Genomic DNA, 18,904 nt, shown 5'->3' with positions numbered 1-18,904 from the left:
TTTAGTTTTAAATTTGATTAAGAACGTTTTAACTTGAAATAACTTTCAAAAAATAAACGGAGACACATCGAAGACGTATATACAAAGCTGGTTTTTTGAATTGTAGAAAGAGTATACAAAGTTTGATTATGAAGAGAGAAGAAAACATAAAGGACAAGAAAGTGCTTTTGGTGGCATTGAATAATCACTTAGTTAGCATTGATTATTAGCATAATGCATAAAATATGCATTTGACTTGTCTCGGATACTTCCATTACCAACATGTCAGAGCAACAAGGCAAAATCTGCAGTTAAATTCTTTAATTTCAAAAGCTGCTAATAAACAAATAAATCAACTTTCATATTGCAAATTCAAGTTTTATTATAAACAATTTCTCATCTTACAACTTGCTCATGAGATAAAGACAAAGTTATGATAAATAATAGTACAATTTGTAACGGTAAAATCATGAAAATCTTCGAGAGGAATTGATTAATAAAACATACACTCTGCTTTTCATTCCATAATTTCTTTCTTCCATTTTCCACCCACAAAATTAAAAATTAAAAAACATGTCTACACAGCTTTGACAGGATTGAATTTTTAATTATTTTTTTAAAGAGACGTCGACAGCACTGATGGTGGAATACATAAACTTGGTTTTAACGCATTATCGATTTTGAATTGGTGATATTTCAAATTCCAATGCTCCCACTATATATAAAAAACGAATGTTCCAGTTTTATGCAGCTTAATTCAATTTCAACCAGTCATTCCTGTCTTCATAAAGTTTAAATTCAATTTTAACTTATCCCATAAAATGCTTTGAACTTTTATTTTATTGCCCTGAAATTTATTGTTCACAAGTTAATGTTATTATTAGTTACTTAATATTTAAGTCTAGGTTTAAACAAAAAACTTAATTACAAGTTATAAATTTGATAAATACATTAAAAAAATAATATACAGTTCCTCTCATGTCAACATTTTAACATATTAGTCTGATTTGTCGTTTGTTATGCTAAAAAAAAGTTAACAACCTTGAACGTAGATGAGTGCATTTATGTATTTCTTAAATATAAAGACCTAATATTATTAATGTTTGAGATATGGACGAAATTTAAAATTGTACTATAGTTTATAGACAGAAACATAGTTAACAAAAAAAAAAAAACAAGAAGTTGATGATTTTTTTTTATCGACAATCTTAATTTGTTACTAGTTGTTTTATATATATTTCATTGTATGACTATAGTCATTGAGAAATTGTGGTTATATATAATGTCGGTCTTACAAGACACTTGATACCATTTTTAACTCAAAATCTTAAGACGATGTGATTCTGAGCCTTTTATTTTATATAATGTTTAACTTTGTCTATTATATTCAATATAAGACTTTGACGTACACTCTGACTATTCTCGTTAAAGAGTTGAACTTACATCTTCTTTCATTATTTCTTCCTAACATTTCAAATCAATTTTATAACTCTCAAATAATATTAATGGGATAGTTGACCAACAACCTGTCTCATCCTTCCTTATAACTTTACACTAAACCACCTTATACGACTAACTTCCTAATTCCAAGGTGTGCTCTGAAATTTAGAACGGTAAAGTAAGATCCGTGAGTGGTGAAGACAAAAAGAGAGGAAATGATTTCGATAAGTTTCATGGTTTCTTACATGTAGTAGCAGTAGATTATGAAACTTCACCAAACCTTTGTGAGTTTTAGTTTGTTTGAGAGTGATAACCAATCAATGAAAACGAGAAGCCCGAGAGAATCTGAATACCTATTGTGCATGAAGACAGAGACAGAAACAAGACACCACACAAAGGATAACCTTTTACAATTTTCTTTCATGTCTTTGGTTCTAATTCATTTCACTTTTTCTAACTTTTCAAATATCACCCTCACTTCACCCTTTCAACTTATGTGAACAATGTACTTTTTAACTTATTCTAATGCCTCTCTCATTTTACCTTCAACGTGCGTCATCAAATTAATTATAACACACTCTACACTCGTGTGTGCTCTTCAATAATTAATTCAAATTAACAGAGACTCTAACATAATATATATATATATATAGGTTAAATATGTTTTTGCTTCCTTAATTTTTGGTAAATTTTGGAGTTAGTCCATTTCGAAACTTTAGACTAATTTAGTTCTTTGTTTTTCGAAATATGTGAATTTAGTCCTTTTAATAAAATTTTGTTAAGTTTATTTGACATTTTAAGCGTGTTTATAATAGTATTTGACTTAACATTAAAACAACAATGTGTCTAAACAACTCGAATACAATCATAAAATGCGTACGAAACATTAAATAAACCTAACAAAATTTGATTAAAAGAATTAAATTAACGTATTTCGAAAGAAAAGATAAAAGACTAAATTGGTTTAAAATTTCGAAATAAATTGATTTCAAAATTTACTAAGAATTAAAAGACCAAAAACATATTTAACCAGATATATATATATATATATATATATATATATATATATATGACCAAAATCAGGTCCAAATATGATGGGAAACGATAACAAAACATAACTATCAAAATATGTGGTTGAAATAATTTTCTCAAACTTGTAAAATATCTAAAGAGCAGCGACAACAAAAAATAACAACAACAATTAAAAAAAAAATATTAATATATTTAACGTGGAAAGATCATCTTAATATGAGAATTAAAAATTCAGAAACGTAAATCAGTTAATCAAGCAATTAAATATAAATATAGAAAAAATGAAAAAAGACCTATAAGAAAATAATATATTAAAACAATAATTCTCTCAAATATAAAAATTAAAAAAAAAACAAATAAAACAAAGAAATTTGTTTGTTTAATTAGAGATGATAATTTCAACGGTCAAACTAAAATGTAGTAATTAAAATTATACTAAAATGACTTAGAAAACATACTAACAATTTTTCTCTCTCCTTTCTCTAATCCAAAGATAGTAAAATTTACAACAACTTCGAAACTACAATGTCCTCTTCCCTTATATTAAGTGAGAACAAATAATAAATTTTGATTAATTTAAACTTTTTAGATACATAGAATTCAACACAGTTTTAGTATTACTTTAAAGTTTATTAGTTAAAACTGGTCGAATAAAATATGTATTTAAATTTATTTGAAAATTTACCTTCGAAGCATGATATTTTTATTATTTGGAATATTTATTATTTAACATTTCAAATAAAACAGGTATTAATTAGAAAGTACCCAACCGAACCATGCAAAAAGAAAATTAAAAAAAAACGAAAAGAAAAAAACAAAAAGCAGAAGGGACCAATTAACTATGTCCAAACGAATAAGATAGAAAACTGTGCTGACAGCGTGATGCCATTAATAGCAACTATTCACTCTCTCTCTCTCTTCTTATCGAATGTTTTCAAAATATTAAAAATAATTTATATATTCAATAAATCATTTTAAATTCTTGACATTTAATTGTTAAGTTTCTATGTCGTGATATTATTTAATATACTTCTTTTATCACATTCTCTCTAATAGAATATTTATTAACCCTTTAACTCCATCTCTTATTTTGAATGTAAACAAAAATATGTCATAAATATTGGTTTCAAACACCAGTAATATTTCTCTGCAATTAACTATTTTCATATTGATTAAGAATAGTCGTTAAATTTGTTTAACTGTGTTCTTTTTACACAATAAATATCTAATTTAACTAAATTATTTTACGTAATAAATTATAAATCCAATTCAATTTTTATAGTACTTGTTTGAAATATGTTTTTCCCTTATGTATATATGACAAATTATATAGGTAAATTTATATAATCTTTAATTAAAGTGAGATGTCTCATATATCTTTTCACCACATATATCATCTCTTTAACATAAAAATTAAAAATTACGTATGTATTTAATTTTTACACTTTAACACAAGATTGAAATTTATCTCTTTGTAAAACTTTGATAAATTTCAGTATTTGAACTTAAAAACAAATAAATATAATTTTTTAAAAGTTTGACACGTAAAAATAATATAACATAATTGAATCAAAATACTTACATATATTATTTTTTAAATTTAAGAATCAAAATATATCAAAAATTCAGATTAAAAAACAAATCCAAATTTTACTACTAAATACATTCTTAATTCTAAAATTAAATATTAATAATTAATTGGACATATTTTATTTATTAAAAAAAGGAAAGATAAAAATACATTAAACAAAGTTAAGACATGGTTAAAATATAATTCTACTTAAAGTTCATGAAACACAAGACCAATTTGTATAAGGTTAAATATCTTTTTAATCCATTAACTCTCGGTGTGAATTTTAAAATTAGTCAATTTTGAAATTTTGGACTAATTTAGTTCTTCATCTTTTAAAAAAGGTGGATTTAATTTTTTTAATCAAATTTTGTTAAGTTTATTTGACATTTCAAGTGCGTTTCATAATAGTATTTGATTTAACATTAAAGTAAAAATGTGTCAAACAGTATAAACAAATTAAAATATAATCCTGAAACGTGTGCAAAAGATAAAATAAAAATTGAGTAAAATGACTAAATTTACATATTTCGAAAGATGGAAGATTAAATTAATTCAAAATTTAAAAACAGACTAATTTTAAAATTTACTTAAAATTAAAATATTAAAAATGTATTTAAGCCGATTGTATATAATTGAGCACGTAATAGCAATAAATAAGAATTAAATAATGGATAACGGCTAGTGTGAAATTGTGTGCAGTGAGGAGAAAAGTAGAGAGAGAGCAGTAAAGAATAAAAATGGTGGTTGAGCTTGAACGGCACGTTGCAGTTTCAGAAAACTCATTGTTTTCTGTGACTTTCTTCAAATCTCTTTCTCTTTCGATTTCAAAATTCATCACTTTCTCAAACATGCTTTTTTCTACCATCTTCAATGCTGCTTCCATTTTTATGTCGCATTAATGAACAAACTAAATAACCTCCTTTATACACCTTTTATTATCTTTGCTCTTTTCTTTTCACTAATTCGATCTACCCAAACCTTGTGAACAATCTTTGAATTTTAAATTCAAATTTTTTTACAAAAATCCTATTTATTATGATAATTAATAGTAGTATTGATTAAAAATACATAACGACATGATTTATCAGCATTAACAGCAGACTCTTTTGAATAAATCAATTTCAGCCATAGATTATTTTGAATAAATCAACATTATTAATCATAAATTCGTAAAAAGTTTTTTTTTTCTTGGTGCAAAGTTTTGCTTTCTTATTTTTGGATTAAATATATTTTAAATCTTAAATTTTATAGATTTGTAATTGTTCTCGGTTCCAAAATTTGATACAGTTTAATTCTTAAATTTTAAAAGTAAATAAATATAATTATTTTAGTTTAATTTTATATATAAATGTTAAACGACATTTCGTATTAGTGTTAGAGTTGTATATAACATTTATCATATTTCAACACAAATACCTGTCTGAAATATTGTTTTTTTCTGTAAATTATGTAGAAGTTATTTTTTTCTCAAGTGTAAGTTTTATATTTTGACTAAATAGTTTTTTAGTCAAAAATTTCATAGATTTGTAATTCGTCTAGGTTTCAAAATTTGATACAATATAATCTTTAAATTTAAAAAATAATAAGTATGACCAGTTTAATTAAACATTGTTGATAAATTTTAAATAATAGCTGAGATTGATGTTAGAATTATATTGAAGCTTTAAACTTTTTATTAACTTTTGTATTCTTAGTTTTAATGGGTGGGGGACATGTTATACGGGTTTTATTACGTGGGGATGCTATTTTAATAGTGGTTGTAATGCGTATATCTTTTGTTGTTATTTTGGACTGTGTTGGCTTTTAATCACAGTTTGGCTTCTCAATTATTATTATTTTTCATCAATCATGGATTTTACGATTACATCTATGTCGTTTAATTTTGTAGTTAAAAAAATATCGTGTAACTTCACTTCTTCTACTAAAACAAATGTTTAAATTACACAAAAATATAATTTTATTTTCGATCATTAAGAAATGTATTTTTTATTATCTTTACACTTTTGCGATATAAACAAGTTTATAATATATATAAACAAGGATAACATAGAACCAAATAGAATGAAATAGGAATAGTGTCTATTTGTAATATGACTCACAAGAAAAAAATTAATTTGTTATCCGTTTTTTTTTTCTGAATATCCATTTAAAATATATTCATAGGTTGTTGAAAACATGCAAATATTTATGGATATCAATGATTATTTAAAAAAATATTTTGATAAATTTATAAAATGAAATTGTAAAAGATATAAATTAAATTAATTTTTAGTTTTAATTACATTTAATCTAATAAAATATAAATTAAATTTTAATTTTAATTAAGTTTAACTTAATATGATATAAAATAAATATTATTTATATTTTTTTTACGTGTAACATATTTTCGTAAATACAAATAATATGATAGCCATACCCGATCTATTTATAAACGAATATTAAAATATGTCATAAACACAAATAAATACTCACATATACTACCTTATATTGTGAGGATTTTATTTGCACATATTTACAAAAATAAATATTTTTGTTATTCCCCTTTCTTTCTCTTTCTCTCTCTCATACACACACACATATATATATATATATATATATATATATATATATATATTATATATATATTTTTAAAATTTTAACAAGTTAATTAATATTTTTAATTAAACAAATAAAAATAAAAATAATTTAATTTATTCTATTATAATTAATAATTAAAATTTAATTTATAATTAATAAATAACAATTTATGTCATACTATAATATATTGATATCATTTAAATAATATAATATAAACAAATTAATATTAGTTTTTATTTTTTATTTTTTATTTTTTAGTTAGAAACACGAGTTGGCATACCAACTCATACCCCTTCAAGCTTATAAAATTGAAAAATAAGATAGAACTTAGGAGATTGAAAACATTATCCCAAACATCAAATAATTTATTAATTATGAAGAAGTGGTATGCTTAGTACCTAACCTATACTTACTTTAGTGTATTTATGAAGGGCCATATTTTGTTCTCCCTCTTAAATTATAATTATTTTTTTGTCCTCTTATTCACTTAGGTTTAAAAAAATCTCACTCAACTCAAACTTCATTCGTGGACACTCTGTTTTGCAACTCTCTATGTTACAATATCAACCATTTATATATTTTGTCTTTACAATCTTCAAAAACTTTCAATTTCAAATTTTCTCAATTAGATTAATGAACTCATTTTAAAGTTTTTAAATTATATTCTACTTGTGCCCATCTTAATATTTTTTTTAAATTAACCTCATGTTTTTACTCTTATAGCAGAATGAAACCACAACATGAAGATTCTTCCTACATATCGAAGAAGATCATTACCAAAACTCTATGAAAAAGAGGAAAATAACGTATCTTTTAAGTAATATTGTTAAATTTTATAACAGTTAATTAAAACACATGTTTAGATTATTTTTAGGTTGATAACACTACACTTTTTTCTCCCTAATAATGTATTAACATTGCCTTGAGATTCGAATAATATCATTATTACTGAATGACAAAAGAGAAATGAAAAGATAATATGTTGAAAAAGAAAATATAAAACACGATATAACATTAATATAATATCTTAAGGTCTTATTTTAAAAGTAAATGTATTGACAACTTGAAGATAAATATATACTCTTGTGATAAGATAAAATCATAGTTAAATTCCTGAAAGTGTATTCAAATTAATGAAATATGTCAGTATAATTATTGATTTGGTCCCTCAAAATATTTTGAGTTGGTACAATTTGGTTTTCGAATTTTTGGAATGTTCAATTTAATCTATGAGTTTTTGGAAGATGCAATTTGATATCCTTATTTTTTAAAGTGGTTCAATTTAGTATCTCTGTTATATTTCACTTAACATCATTTGTACACGGGTGATCTGTCACTATACAATAGAAACGTGAGTGAAGCTTTTAGTTGGGTTGGTTTGTTTGTTAGATGTAATTAACACCATTTTAGTCTCTCTTTTAATATTTCCTCGATCATGTTATTCAATATGGTATTAAAATTAATTGTTTAATTTGTTGCACAATAACAGTACACCACAATACAAACGACGTGAATTGAAGTATAATAGAAAGTATTAAATTGATCAATTTAAAAAAATTAAAAGACCAAATCAATAATTATACTAAATATATCTTATCGGATAAAAATGAAAAAATTGACACATAAAAAAAATAAGTTATAAACATTAAACTTTAATGTTTAATGTTAAAAGTGGTATCACACCTATTATATGTACAACTCACATTTTAGAAATTGTCAATTTTTCGATCTGGTTAGAAAATTTCAATATATATATATAATATATATTTATTTGATTTTCTAAAAATACTAAAAACTTAAAAATACGAAAAAGTGTTTTGAAATAATGAAAATCGAAATAGTCAATAATAGTTATATATTTAAAAAACTAGAAAAGGCGAGTTAATGATGTAGTTCACTATAATCTAGGGATTGTGTGTGGGATTAACGTAGTAAACGAAGTGTGAAATAAAAGGTAAGGTAAAACCGAGTCGATGAGTAGTAGTAAGTAACAGTGGCCAAGGTTTTAGTTTTAACGTATTGTGTTGTGTTGGTGCAAGCAAAGCGATGACAGTGCATGTTGTGTTTGTAATTTGAAAGTGACCTTTTTCAAATTCCCGTAAACAAGTAACAGTGTCCAACGTTGGAAATAAATAGAAGAGAGAAGAAGCTCCAACCACAAGCCACCCAAACAACACAAAAACGCATACCATAAAACCTTGTCATTCACAACAAACACACACAACTTTTTTCCATTTCAAATCTCTGTTCTTCCACTTCACGAGGTTGCACGCCAACCACCTCTTTCACTCTCTCTCTCTCTCTCTTTCTCTTTCTCTTTCTCTCTGTGTCTCTGTTATTACTTACTTCTACTATACATAGGACTATCTCACGTTCAGATATTCTTTGTTCTTTTTCTTTCAACTCGTTCTTTCCCTTGCATGAAATTGAAAACATGGCCACTGCAGCATCCAGAAGACCCAAGTGGCGCCACCATCCTCCTCCTCCTCCGACCCCCAGGATCCTGCACTTTCCTCGCCGGAGACCCTCTTTCCGGCGGGACCTTAAAAGCAACAATAGCAACAGGTTGGGGACTCTGATTGATCGAGAAAGACGTGCACGTCCTCCCACTGTGCTGTTGGATAACAACGTTGGCAGTGAGAGTGAGAGGAGGAGGGAGAGAGTGGGGAGCCCCAAAGGGTGGGCCTTGGAGGAAGAGAAGTGGAAGTTTCAAGCGGAAATGTTAAGGGCTGAATGTAACTTGTTGAGGATGGAGAAGGAGATTGCGGTTAAGAAGTTGCAGAGGACTCGTGTTAAGATGGAGACAACTCTAAGATCTGCTCTTCACACACTTGTTTCTGTTCGTCTCTCTACTCTCTTGTGTTTCTAAATTTAACTCTTTTTTTCGAGTTTGTGATTGTGTTCCAAATTTTTGCAACTTGCTTTGTAGAAACGTCTTCTTCCTTGGCTTTATGAACAAAGAATGTATTTTTTTGTCAATTTTGATGCATTGTGAATGTGGGGGGCTAATTGGGTGGCTGGTTTTCAGTGTTTTGTTTCATTTGTGTTAACTTGCAAACTGGGGTGCAGGGAAGGATCAGGATTTGTGAAGGAAAGAATGTTGATATGGTTTTGGATGAGGAGATTCGTGAGTTGACTGAGAAACTTCAGAGATTGCAGAAGAGGTCGAAAGTGAAGGATTTAGGAGCCAAGAAAAACAAAAATTTTGACAAGCAAGTTTGTGTTCTGCAGAGTCGATTAGAGAAGATTGGAGGATCCTCAGATGAGATATATTTGAGGGAGTTTCAAGAGATGGAAAACATAAGCCTGTCAATTAAAAGGTGTAGCGGAATTGATGATAGCATTGTTGCAAGTGGAAAACTTAATGTAAGTATGACAGTAACTTTGGTGTTTCTTCTGATTTCTTATGCTCCAGTTATACAGATTTTAGTGAAATTAACTTTGGAAGAACTCATTTGTGTTTGATTATCAGGATAAAGGAAATCATAGTGCTTTTTATTGTTGTTTCTAGAGTGAAATTTAAATCTCCAGTGAACTTATCTAAGTTCAACAAAGGTTCATTAAGGCACTTTGTTTGCCATGTTGTCTTTTCTTGTGACTTGGTGTTTTCTTCTGAACGGATTGTATTAAAATTTCAGGTGGAGATTCTGAGGAGAAAAATGGAGGGATTGTCAAAGGGAATATTATTACAGAGAATGGAGGAAGAGTATAACTCACTGCTGTCCAGTGCTACTTGTTCTCTTGCTAGTTCTGCTTCAACTTCCAAGAGAATTGAACTTCAAGATTCATCTTCCATGAGAGTACTTCAGAGGGTATATTCATGATTTCTTTGCTCATTCCTAGTTCATATCAGGCTATTATTAACATTCATAATGATGTCTAACATGATCTTGCTGATGTAAAACACACAGTTTTGTTTAGTATCTGAATCAAGAAAATGGATTCTTAACAAACTTTGAACTGACAAACCATTCAGGAAAAACTATCTTGTGAAGGGAATCCATGCTCAGGGCACTGCAAAACTGTTGTACGGAGAATTGTAGAGCAAGTTAGAGCAGAAACTGAGCAATGGTCACAAATGCAAGAGATGCTTGGTCAGGTGAGGGAAGAGATGGAGGAATTGCAGGCTTCTCGAGATTTTTGGGAAGATCGAGCCAAGCAATCTGATTTTGATATCCAATCCCTTCAAAATGCTGTAAGATACAAGTTCACTGATACCCAATTGTTTTGTCACATTCGACAACTATAAATTTTTGAACTTTACATGATCAATGTTTATCAGATGATCCAAGTTTTCATTTTCATGCATTTGGTCTCTGAATCTTGGCACCTATGTTTTCTGTGGCAGGTGCAGGAATGGAAAGAAAAAGCTGATTCATCTGAAAGTAAAACGAAGGAACTTGAAGCAGAACTCTCCATGGTGCGTGATGATCTTGAGAGATTGAAGAAGGAACAGAATGTGGTGAAGGGGACCAAGTGTTTGCCCATTCCAGTGGACACACAGAATGAGTTGGAGAAGCGAATAGTGGTTTGTTCCTCAAAGAAAAATGGTAACTTTACAGAAAATAGCAAGCACAGTGATGTTCTAAGGAGTGGAGAAAGAAAAACACATGGTGGTAATGGTGGATTCTTAGCCCCAAAAAGATCACCTCTCAGAGACATTGGCAACAACTCCTCATTGTTGATGAGACAAAATGGCAAAGCAGTTTTCCCTTTGCGTTGCCAAATTTCTTCTGATGTTGAGAAAATTCACTAACTCGTCACTTCAATGTATTAGGCCTTTTAGTTCTGACATAAAATTGCACACATCCTAAGATAACAGACAAGGTGCAGAATGAATCAATCAGTTTTTTTTTTTCATGTTTTAAGATTTGTAGTTTGAGATCTTTCATGTAATGTGTACTATATGCTATGAGAAATAAGGTCAGCATTCTGAAGATTTTGTTTCATGTAATATATGTAACTGGAGATTTTGTTTGTCAAAACAACCAAATTCTTCTAAGTAATTTTGAAGTTGTTCTTCAATCTGATTATTGAGATAAAACTCAAGTTTTGACTAGAAAACAAAATTCAAAATGTATTAGGAGTTGTATTTAAGTTAAAGTTTGTGACCAGGACACAAGATTCAACAAAACAATGTATTGTTCAGTGAGGAACATGTTAGCATTTATTAAGGAGATGGGATTTTTCTTGCTCCAGCGTCATGCACCATTTATTAAGGATGTGTTGTTATCAATAAGCTAGCAACTGTTCTAATTGAAAGTTGATTAGGGATCCCTTGAATTAAGTGCTGCTACATTGAATTAAGTGCTGCTACATTGTTTGAAAATTTTCACTAGTTTTCTTCGGTACGAATCCAAATTTTTTACTGTTTTTTTTGTTGTTATTTGTTTAGCATTCAAATATATTGTGTTGATATTTTAAATATTTCTTTAATATATTTTAAAACGTCAAAAATAGTGATAACCAGTGTATTATGAAAGTACAGTAGAGAAACAACACAAAAAATTCAGCAAAAAATTCAAATTCGATTCGATACTTATCTTTTTATTCCTGGTTTTTTAATTTTTAGGTTAGATATATGAATTTAGATTTTCTCTTGATTTTTTTTATTATTCTTGTGCTAAGTTTTCAAAATACAAAAGTAGAAAATGATTTTGATATTTTAAAATATATTAAATTTTTTTATTATACTAAAATCAATGTTTTTTGAACATTCAGCATAGTAGAGTGTTTGAACTCTAAATATAACCACATGCAAAACGTTAAATGAAGAGAAACGTACGTGTCTCGGAAAGAAAGCTAAACGGCGTCGTTTGGCGTAGTCCGAAACTCCAAAATCGAAACCCTGTATGAACCTGAAGTGTCTGGGGAAGCCTGGGAGGTATTTGAGAAAACGTTGAAGAGAAAAATGGGAATAGCATGGTTGCAGTTGCAGAGAATCATCACCACTCCTTGTTCTTCTTCTAGATTCTTCTCCAAATCATCACCCTATGTTGGTAATCTCTTTCTCTATCCTTGTGTTTGCTGCACTGATCTCTAACCAACAAACAAACAAACACACCCTAATGTGTGAGCGATTTATCAATGTTTTTTGTTTGCGCCAAATGCAGTGAAGGTTGGAATACCCGAGTTTCTAAATGGAATTGGGAAAGGGGTTGAGTCCCACGTTCCTAAGCTCGAATCCGAAATCGGAGATTTCCAGAACCTTCTTGTCACTCGCACCCTCAAGCTCAAGAAGCTCGGTATTCCTTGCAAACATGTGTGTATTCCTTATTCCTAATACTTTGACTCCATTTCTTCTTTTGCTTCTTTAGCTTAATGTGTGAAATAAAGTCTTTACTCTTGGGAAATTCGTATATGGAGTGATTTTTTTTTTCAGTTTACTCTATGTAAAATTTGGGTTATTATCGCTTCCCTATTGGTCACAAAGAAATTGGCAATTCTCCAAAAGTAAAATTTGGATGGTGACCTGCAGAGGAAGAATAAGATTAGCCACTGTTGCAGGTGCATATGTGAAAAAATGTTAGTCCTTGTGCGCGTTATGTGAAAATGGTAATAAATAACAATGAAGGAAGATTGGCGGATGCTGACAATTGAGATTAGAATTATAAGTAATACAGGCTGAGCTACGCACACAAAGATAAATGCATTTAACTGAAGAACTAATTGATTACATCCGCTATTTACATGCGTACTTGGGTTACAATCAGTCAAGCAAGACAACTAACTAGGAACGGAATTAAATACCTCAGGTTTAAGATTTTTAGGTGCTGTATGATCAGTTTGATTTGTGTATAGTAACTCCTGATGAAGCCACGGGATTGACTTGTTTGCTTTATTTGTTCAATCTATGTTGAATTGGGTCCTGGTTTCTTCCTTAACTCTGTAAGCAATTTTGTGTTTAAATCGTTGAATTTTATGACTGGCATTGTAACTTTACATTTTGTTTGGTTGGAGGGGAATTGAGGGAAAGGAAAATGAGGAGCTGAGCATTCCTCCCCTCCAATCAGTAGATCTCATTTTCCATTCAGTTCTCTCCCTTTTATTAAATGGTCCTTTAAAATGAGGATGGATGGCCATGGTTTAGTGAAATTTATCAAATCGAGGGCCTTGATTGTAGGATTATGAAAGGGCTTTTTAGAATCTCTCTCGGGCTCATAGTGCACCTTGTTCTACGTGATAATTTGTTAGACATTAACAAAGCCATTTCTGAGCCGTCATTCAACAGTTTATGCTTTTAAAGGAACTGGTATTTGACATAAATTACAGATCTGAAAAATCTGTATGACTTTTGAACCTGCTGATTTTCGTCCTTGACAAAATTTATTCTCCTCTTAATGCCTGCTACCTTGTCTATGAATTTCCCTTCTGCTCTGTTATTAAGCCATTGAACTGGCTCTGACATGCTAGTAGAAAAGGGTCACATGTACACATTGTTAAGTGATTAGATTTTCTGCATCTTTCTGTGTTTACTAAGGTGTTTGATGTACTGTTGTCATCTTCATCCTGGTACACTACCTGTGTTAGGTACATGGCCATATTATTGGATTTTAGATATCTTAAGGCCTGTGATTTCCATCAATTAAAAGGCTTTATGATCCTAAATTAACATTTTTACCAGATTCCTAAATGGGTTATCTCAGATGCCACTATAATCTGCATTCTATGTCTTACATTCGCGTATCCAATATAAATTTGGACAAATCATAGGACTGTTATTGACTCTAATATTGGAAGTAAAACGACTACTTGTCATGGTAGTCAGTTATTGTGAGACAATTCAGCTCAGATTTTCAATCGTATAACTTGTTGATTGGGACTGAAATGACCTTCACCTTCTGTTAGGATTGTGCTTTTTGTACTTACATGGATTTTAAGATACAATCAATTGAATTGTCCATAAGACATACAAATTGTTCGGTTAACTTGCAAACTCTTCCTAACAACTAGTTTTTGCTTTGCAGAGGAAGTTAATATTGAAATACACACACAAGTACAGGTTGGGATTATGGAGGCCACGTGTTGAGTCCATCAAAGCTTGATTGGTTTCTAACCAATACGTAGTCACTGTTTGTTAGGTCATATTTCAAATGTTTAGCAGCAGCAGCAGAATGCAATGCTCCACTTTACGATGCTTTCATATGGTTAAGCAGTTAAGCAGGCTGCGGTTAAATCCAAAGATTCTATTGCAATCTATTGCAGTCTGACATTAATTGATGAACAATTGATTCAGTACTATGTGCAGCATGATAGAACTAGGTATTATTAATAAGGTATTATTAATAAGGATATGTTCTTAGCTATATAAGCCATCAAATCTTCTAATTGAAAGTTGATTATGGATCCCTTGAATTAAGTCCTGCTTGTCTTTTTGATTTCAGGTTTTTGGATCTCCATTTATTTTCAACAATGTTTTCAAACAGATTACACACTGTCGCATTTTTTCCCCAAATAGTTCAGTGTAGGTTTTTGATGTCTTCGATTCTCCTAAAACTAAATTTCAAACCTGTTCTTGATGTCTTCGATAAAAAAATGAATTATAACATGCAAGTCCAAAAACATATTCAAAATTGGGTTGCTTAGGAAAATTGAATTGTGAACTATCACAATAAAATGTTCTATTTACATAAATAAAACCTATAATCTGTTTTTTGAGGGACACTGTAACTTGTGTGAAAAATTATATTTCCAACATTTAAACCTCCCTTGTTGTGAAAAACTATATACTAAACAAAAGAGCACTTTCTGAAATATGTATATTTATTGAGCTATTTTATATATATATATATATATATATATATATATATATATATATATATATATATATATATATATATATTATAAAAATCAATATTTGTCTCATGCATGACAGAAATATATATATATATATATATATATATATATATAATATTTTTTAATTTATAAAAATCAATATTTATCTCATGCATGACAGAAATATATATATATATATATATATTAATTTGTAATTTTCTTAGAAATATTTATGGAAATATTTTAACTTTTTTTAATCTCTTGTATATTTAAATTAATTTATTTTTATTTTAAATTGAAGTTACTATTTTTAAACGTTTATAATAATTAGGAATAATTTACTGTGAAATAAAAAAAAAATGTATAAAATATCCACAATGAAATGTGTTTAACAAGAGGCACGATCGATTTGTTAATGTTAGTGTTAACGTAACGTATAAAACTACCCTCCCAACTGAACATAAAAACCCTTTTTCCCTCTTCATCTTCTTCCAAATTCTCTTTGCTTCTTCAACTCGTAACGGCGTTTGAAGAGTTTCAATCTACGTTCTTTTCACAGTCGTGGTATTTTCTATCTCTCTGTTTCTTTCTTTTTATTCATTTGAAATAACCATTCTGATCGTGAGGATCTTAACCTAACCAATCTTCCTTATTTATTTCTCAGCGTTTTCTTTTCTGTCGTCTGTTAAATTGGGGTTCAGATCTACAATTTTGTCATAGTTTTTTGTTCATCTCTGTTATACCAGTTTTTTGTTCATCATATTACTTCTCTGTTCTGTTCTGTGTTTTGGGAAGCGTAAACTTCCGTTTAAACCCCATCAAAAAGGGAACCTAACCACACTAAATTTATTACACCAAACGTTCATTTTGTTTCTTACATGATTTAAGCACCTCAGTTCAAAATTACTCAGCCGCATTTCCAGTTCATTACAATTCTGCTTGGTTTTCAAGAAAAATAATGCACAATCCTTGTTTGTCATTAGGTTTGTTCAAGATTTTTTCCTTAGAAATGCTAAATGCAGAACACGACATTCCTGATGAGGTTCCACTAGAATCCAAGCTATTTAAAGTCTATACTGCTTTAAATTTCCTCACCTACTAAACTGAATGATGTGGTTGGTGATAACTTTAGTGTCAGAGACTGTTACCAAATGACATGATGATAATCTTTACATAATACTGTTAAAAGTTTCAATCTCTTGGTCTTGACAAGTGATAATAACATTAATTAATCTTGGATGTTGTCTATTATGCAGAGTTACCTTTTCCCCCTCATATGTATGCAATTTCATCATCTGTTATTGAGAATATCTAGATGACATTCATATGTGTCGTGTGTTGTCTATTTCTTCTTTGCATGTAATTTCATCAGCTTTTATTCTTCAGATTATGGAGATGATTTTCATTGAAAGACAAGAGAGGGGAACTGAAATATGACATTCTCTACCCTGTAATTGCATAAGACAAAGATGGCACACGTATGTGGAGCAAGATTTATGTAGTAAAGGACGTTTAGGTTTTTCCATATAATAGTTTTGGCACCGCAGGCCCATCTGAAATTAAAGAACTTATTGCAATGGATTATAGCTTGGCTAATAATTCTTCATCGCCTCGTCCCAAATGGAGAAAAGTAGCATATGGTGGTATGCAACCTGGTTATGATGACAATCATACAGATGAATCTTTCCTTGAAGGAATGGTCATGAATGCCAGTGTTGTAAAAAGGGACATGCTAAAGGTGATGCTGGACTCGGTATCCATTTCTGAATATTTATGCATTGTTGCTCTTGTTGTCTTGGTCTGGATTTGTACACTTACATCAACTATTGATGAAAATTCTCTCCTGTTTATTGATGTAAGTCTTCTTTTTTCAGGGTTTTTAATTCTCCTTTTCACTCAAGAAATGCTTTCCCTTAGCCTCCTTCTCCATTATGTCCTTAATATCTCCTTTTTCATAACTGTGTTATATGTTTTGGCTCCCATCTATCAAACTCTTACAAGGTCCATTAGTTCGGATTCCATTTGGGCAGTGGCTGCATCACTTCTAGTACTTCACCTTTTTCTGCATGACTATTCAGAATCCACGGTCAAAGCACCTGGGGTTCTGAAGAATCCTGCATTGACAAGTTGTATCTCAGTAAATGCTTCTGTAGTGGCCTCTGTTTTTATTGCTTCTCGTCTTCCATCAAGACTACATGTGTTCGCTATCATGCTATTCTCACTGCAGGTTTTCCTTTTTGCTCCACTTGTTACTTACTGTATTAAAAAATATTCCTTCCGCATGCACCTATGCTTTTCTATCAGTTTGATGGCCATGACCTTAAGTTTTGTGTACATGCTGCATCGCCTCCTTTTTGTGGTGCTGCTTAGTCTGTTGGTTTTTGTCAACGTGGTCTGTCCTTATTGGCTTATAAGGATTCAGGAGTACAAGTTTGAGATCAATGGACCTTGGGATGAGGCTAAACTTTGTTTTGATATTACCGACTGAAACCTGGAGCATGGTTAATAATGTTACATGGTAGTACCTCGTGTGTTGTTTAGGTTGGAGTATAATTTGCTGACCACTTGAACTAGTTTTAAGTTTTAACTTTATAGTTTATGGGAAAGTTGTTGCAGTTCATGTTTGGGGAGGGTGGGAAACTGATGATTGTATTCATGCTTTAGAGAATGATAACTAATGACGGTTTACAATTTTTTGTGTACAATGGAAGTACATTCACGATTTAGAGTGTCATTCATTTTTGACAAATTCAAACCAACTTGTTTTGATCCCCTTTTCACTACATTTTCTCAGAGAAATAAATAAATTCCCAAGCGCATTAGATCTTAACATGTTAGGTGTGTTGCTTATACCTGATAATTTAAAAGAATGTTGGTACAGAATGATGTCTCGTGTATTTTGAGGTTAAAACAAGTAATGGTTCATAAATTTGAAGCCATATGTTTTCTCCGACTCTTGTATATACTTTAAACAAGTGCACTTCCCAAACACAGCATCACATGACAGTGATTTGCAGCGTTACCAACCAATAGATTAGAATGATGAGGAGATTGCAAAACACTAGTATAAGCTTCTCATTATTGTATCATTTATGTATGTATTGGATAGATAAGATAAAAAAGAGAGAAGAAATTTGTTCCATAAAAAGTGAGAATATTTATTTCCATATTTGTTAGGAAATTATAGAAAGTGACCTTTCTGTACGATCTTTATTTCCACATCATTAAGGAAGTGAAAAAGTTACCTTTCTATGAGAATGCGGAAAGTTATTTTTAAAGAAGGGGTACTTTCTGGGGGCTTCAGGATGCATAACAGATTCTGGGCGACAGTGATGGTAACGCATGCGTTCTTGGACCAGTGGATTGGAATGCGCAGAAGGTTTTCGTAGAGTATTTTTCGAGATTTCTCCCAAGGTAAGAACCGTGTATGTTATTGCTTTACCATTATTTTTAACCTCTCGGTTTGAATTCACTCTAGCAATGCTACAATTGATATATTTTTTTTCCTATCGTGCGTTAATCTCTTCA

The 18,904-nt window shown here is 30.0% G+C and overlaps 3 protein-coding genes across 3 annotated transcripts; all 3 read left to right on the top strand.

The window, feature by feature from the left end:
- Positions 1–8,751: 8,751 nt before the first annotated feature.
- On the top strand, positions 8,752–11,538 carry LOC114168829. The gene is made up of 5 exons (XM_028053792.1): positions 8,752–9,440; positions 9,671–9,967; positions 10,240–10,413; positions 10,578–10,796; positions 10,950–11,538. Exons 1-5 carry the CDS (start codon positions 9,036–9,038, stop codon positions 11,355–11,357), a joined length of 1,503 nt encoding a protein of 500 aa, XP_027909593.1. The 5' UTR covers positions 8,752–9,035; the 3' UTR covers positions 11,358–11,538.
- An 828-nt stretch (positions 11,539–12,366) lies between these two features.
- LOC114169028 lies at positions 12,367–14,949 on the top strand. Its single transcript, XM_028054039.1, has 3 exons — positions 12,367–12,600; positions 12,715–12,863; positions 14,569–14,949. The coding sequence occupies exons 1-3, from the start codon at positions 12,513–12,515 to the stop codon at positions 14,644–14,646; spliced, it is 315 nt and encodes a 104-aa protein (XP_027909840.1). The 5' UTR covers positions 12,367–12,512; the 3' UTR covers positions 14,647–14,949.
- An 835-nt stretch (positions 14,950–15,784) lies between these two features.
- LOC114168519 (phosphatidylinositol N-acetylglucosaminyltransferase subunit C) lies at positions 15,785–18,806 on the top strand. Its single transcript, XM_028053370.1, has 2 exons — positions 15,785–15,940; positions 16,763–18,806. The coding sequence occupies exon 2, from the start codon at positions 16,953–16,955 to the stop codon at positions 17,862–17,864; it is 912 nt and encodes a 303-aa protein (XP_027909171.1). The 5' UTR covers positions 15,785–15,940; positions 16,763–16,952; the 3' UTR covers positions 17,865–18,806.
- The last annotated feature ends 98 nt before the right edge of the window (positions 18,807–18,904 follow it).

This window comes from Vigna unguiculata, chromosome 11 (genome assembly GCF_004118075.2).
Source record: "Vigna unguiculata cultivar IT97K-499-35 chromosome 11, ASM411807v1, whole genome shotgun sequence".
In the NCBI taxonomy this organism is placed as follows: domain Eukaryota; kingdom Viridiplantae; phylum Streptophyta; class Magnoliopsida; order Fabales; family Fabaceae; genus Vigna; species Vigna unguiculata.
Note: the sequence above shows the minus strand (reverse complement) of the source record. Positions and strands in the feature narration are given on the sequence as shown.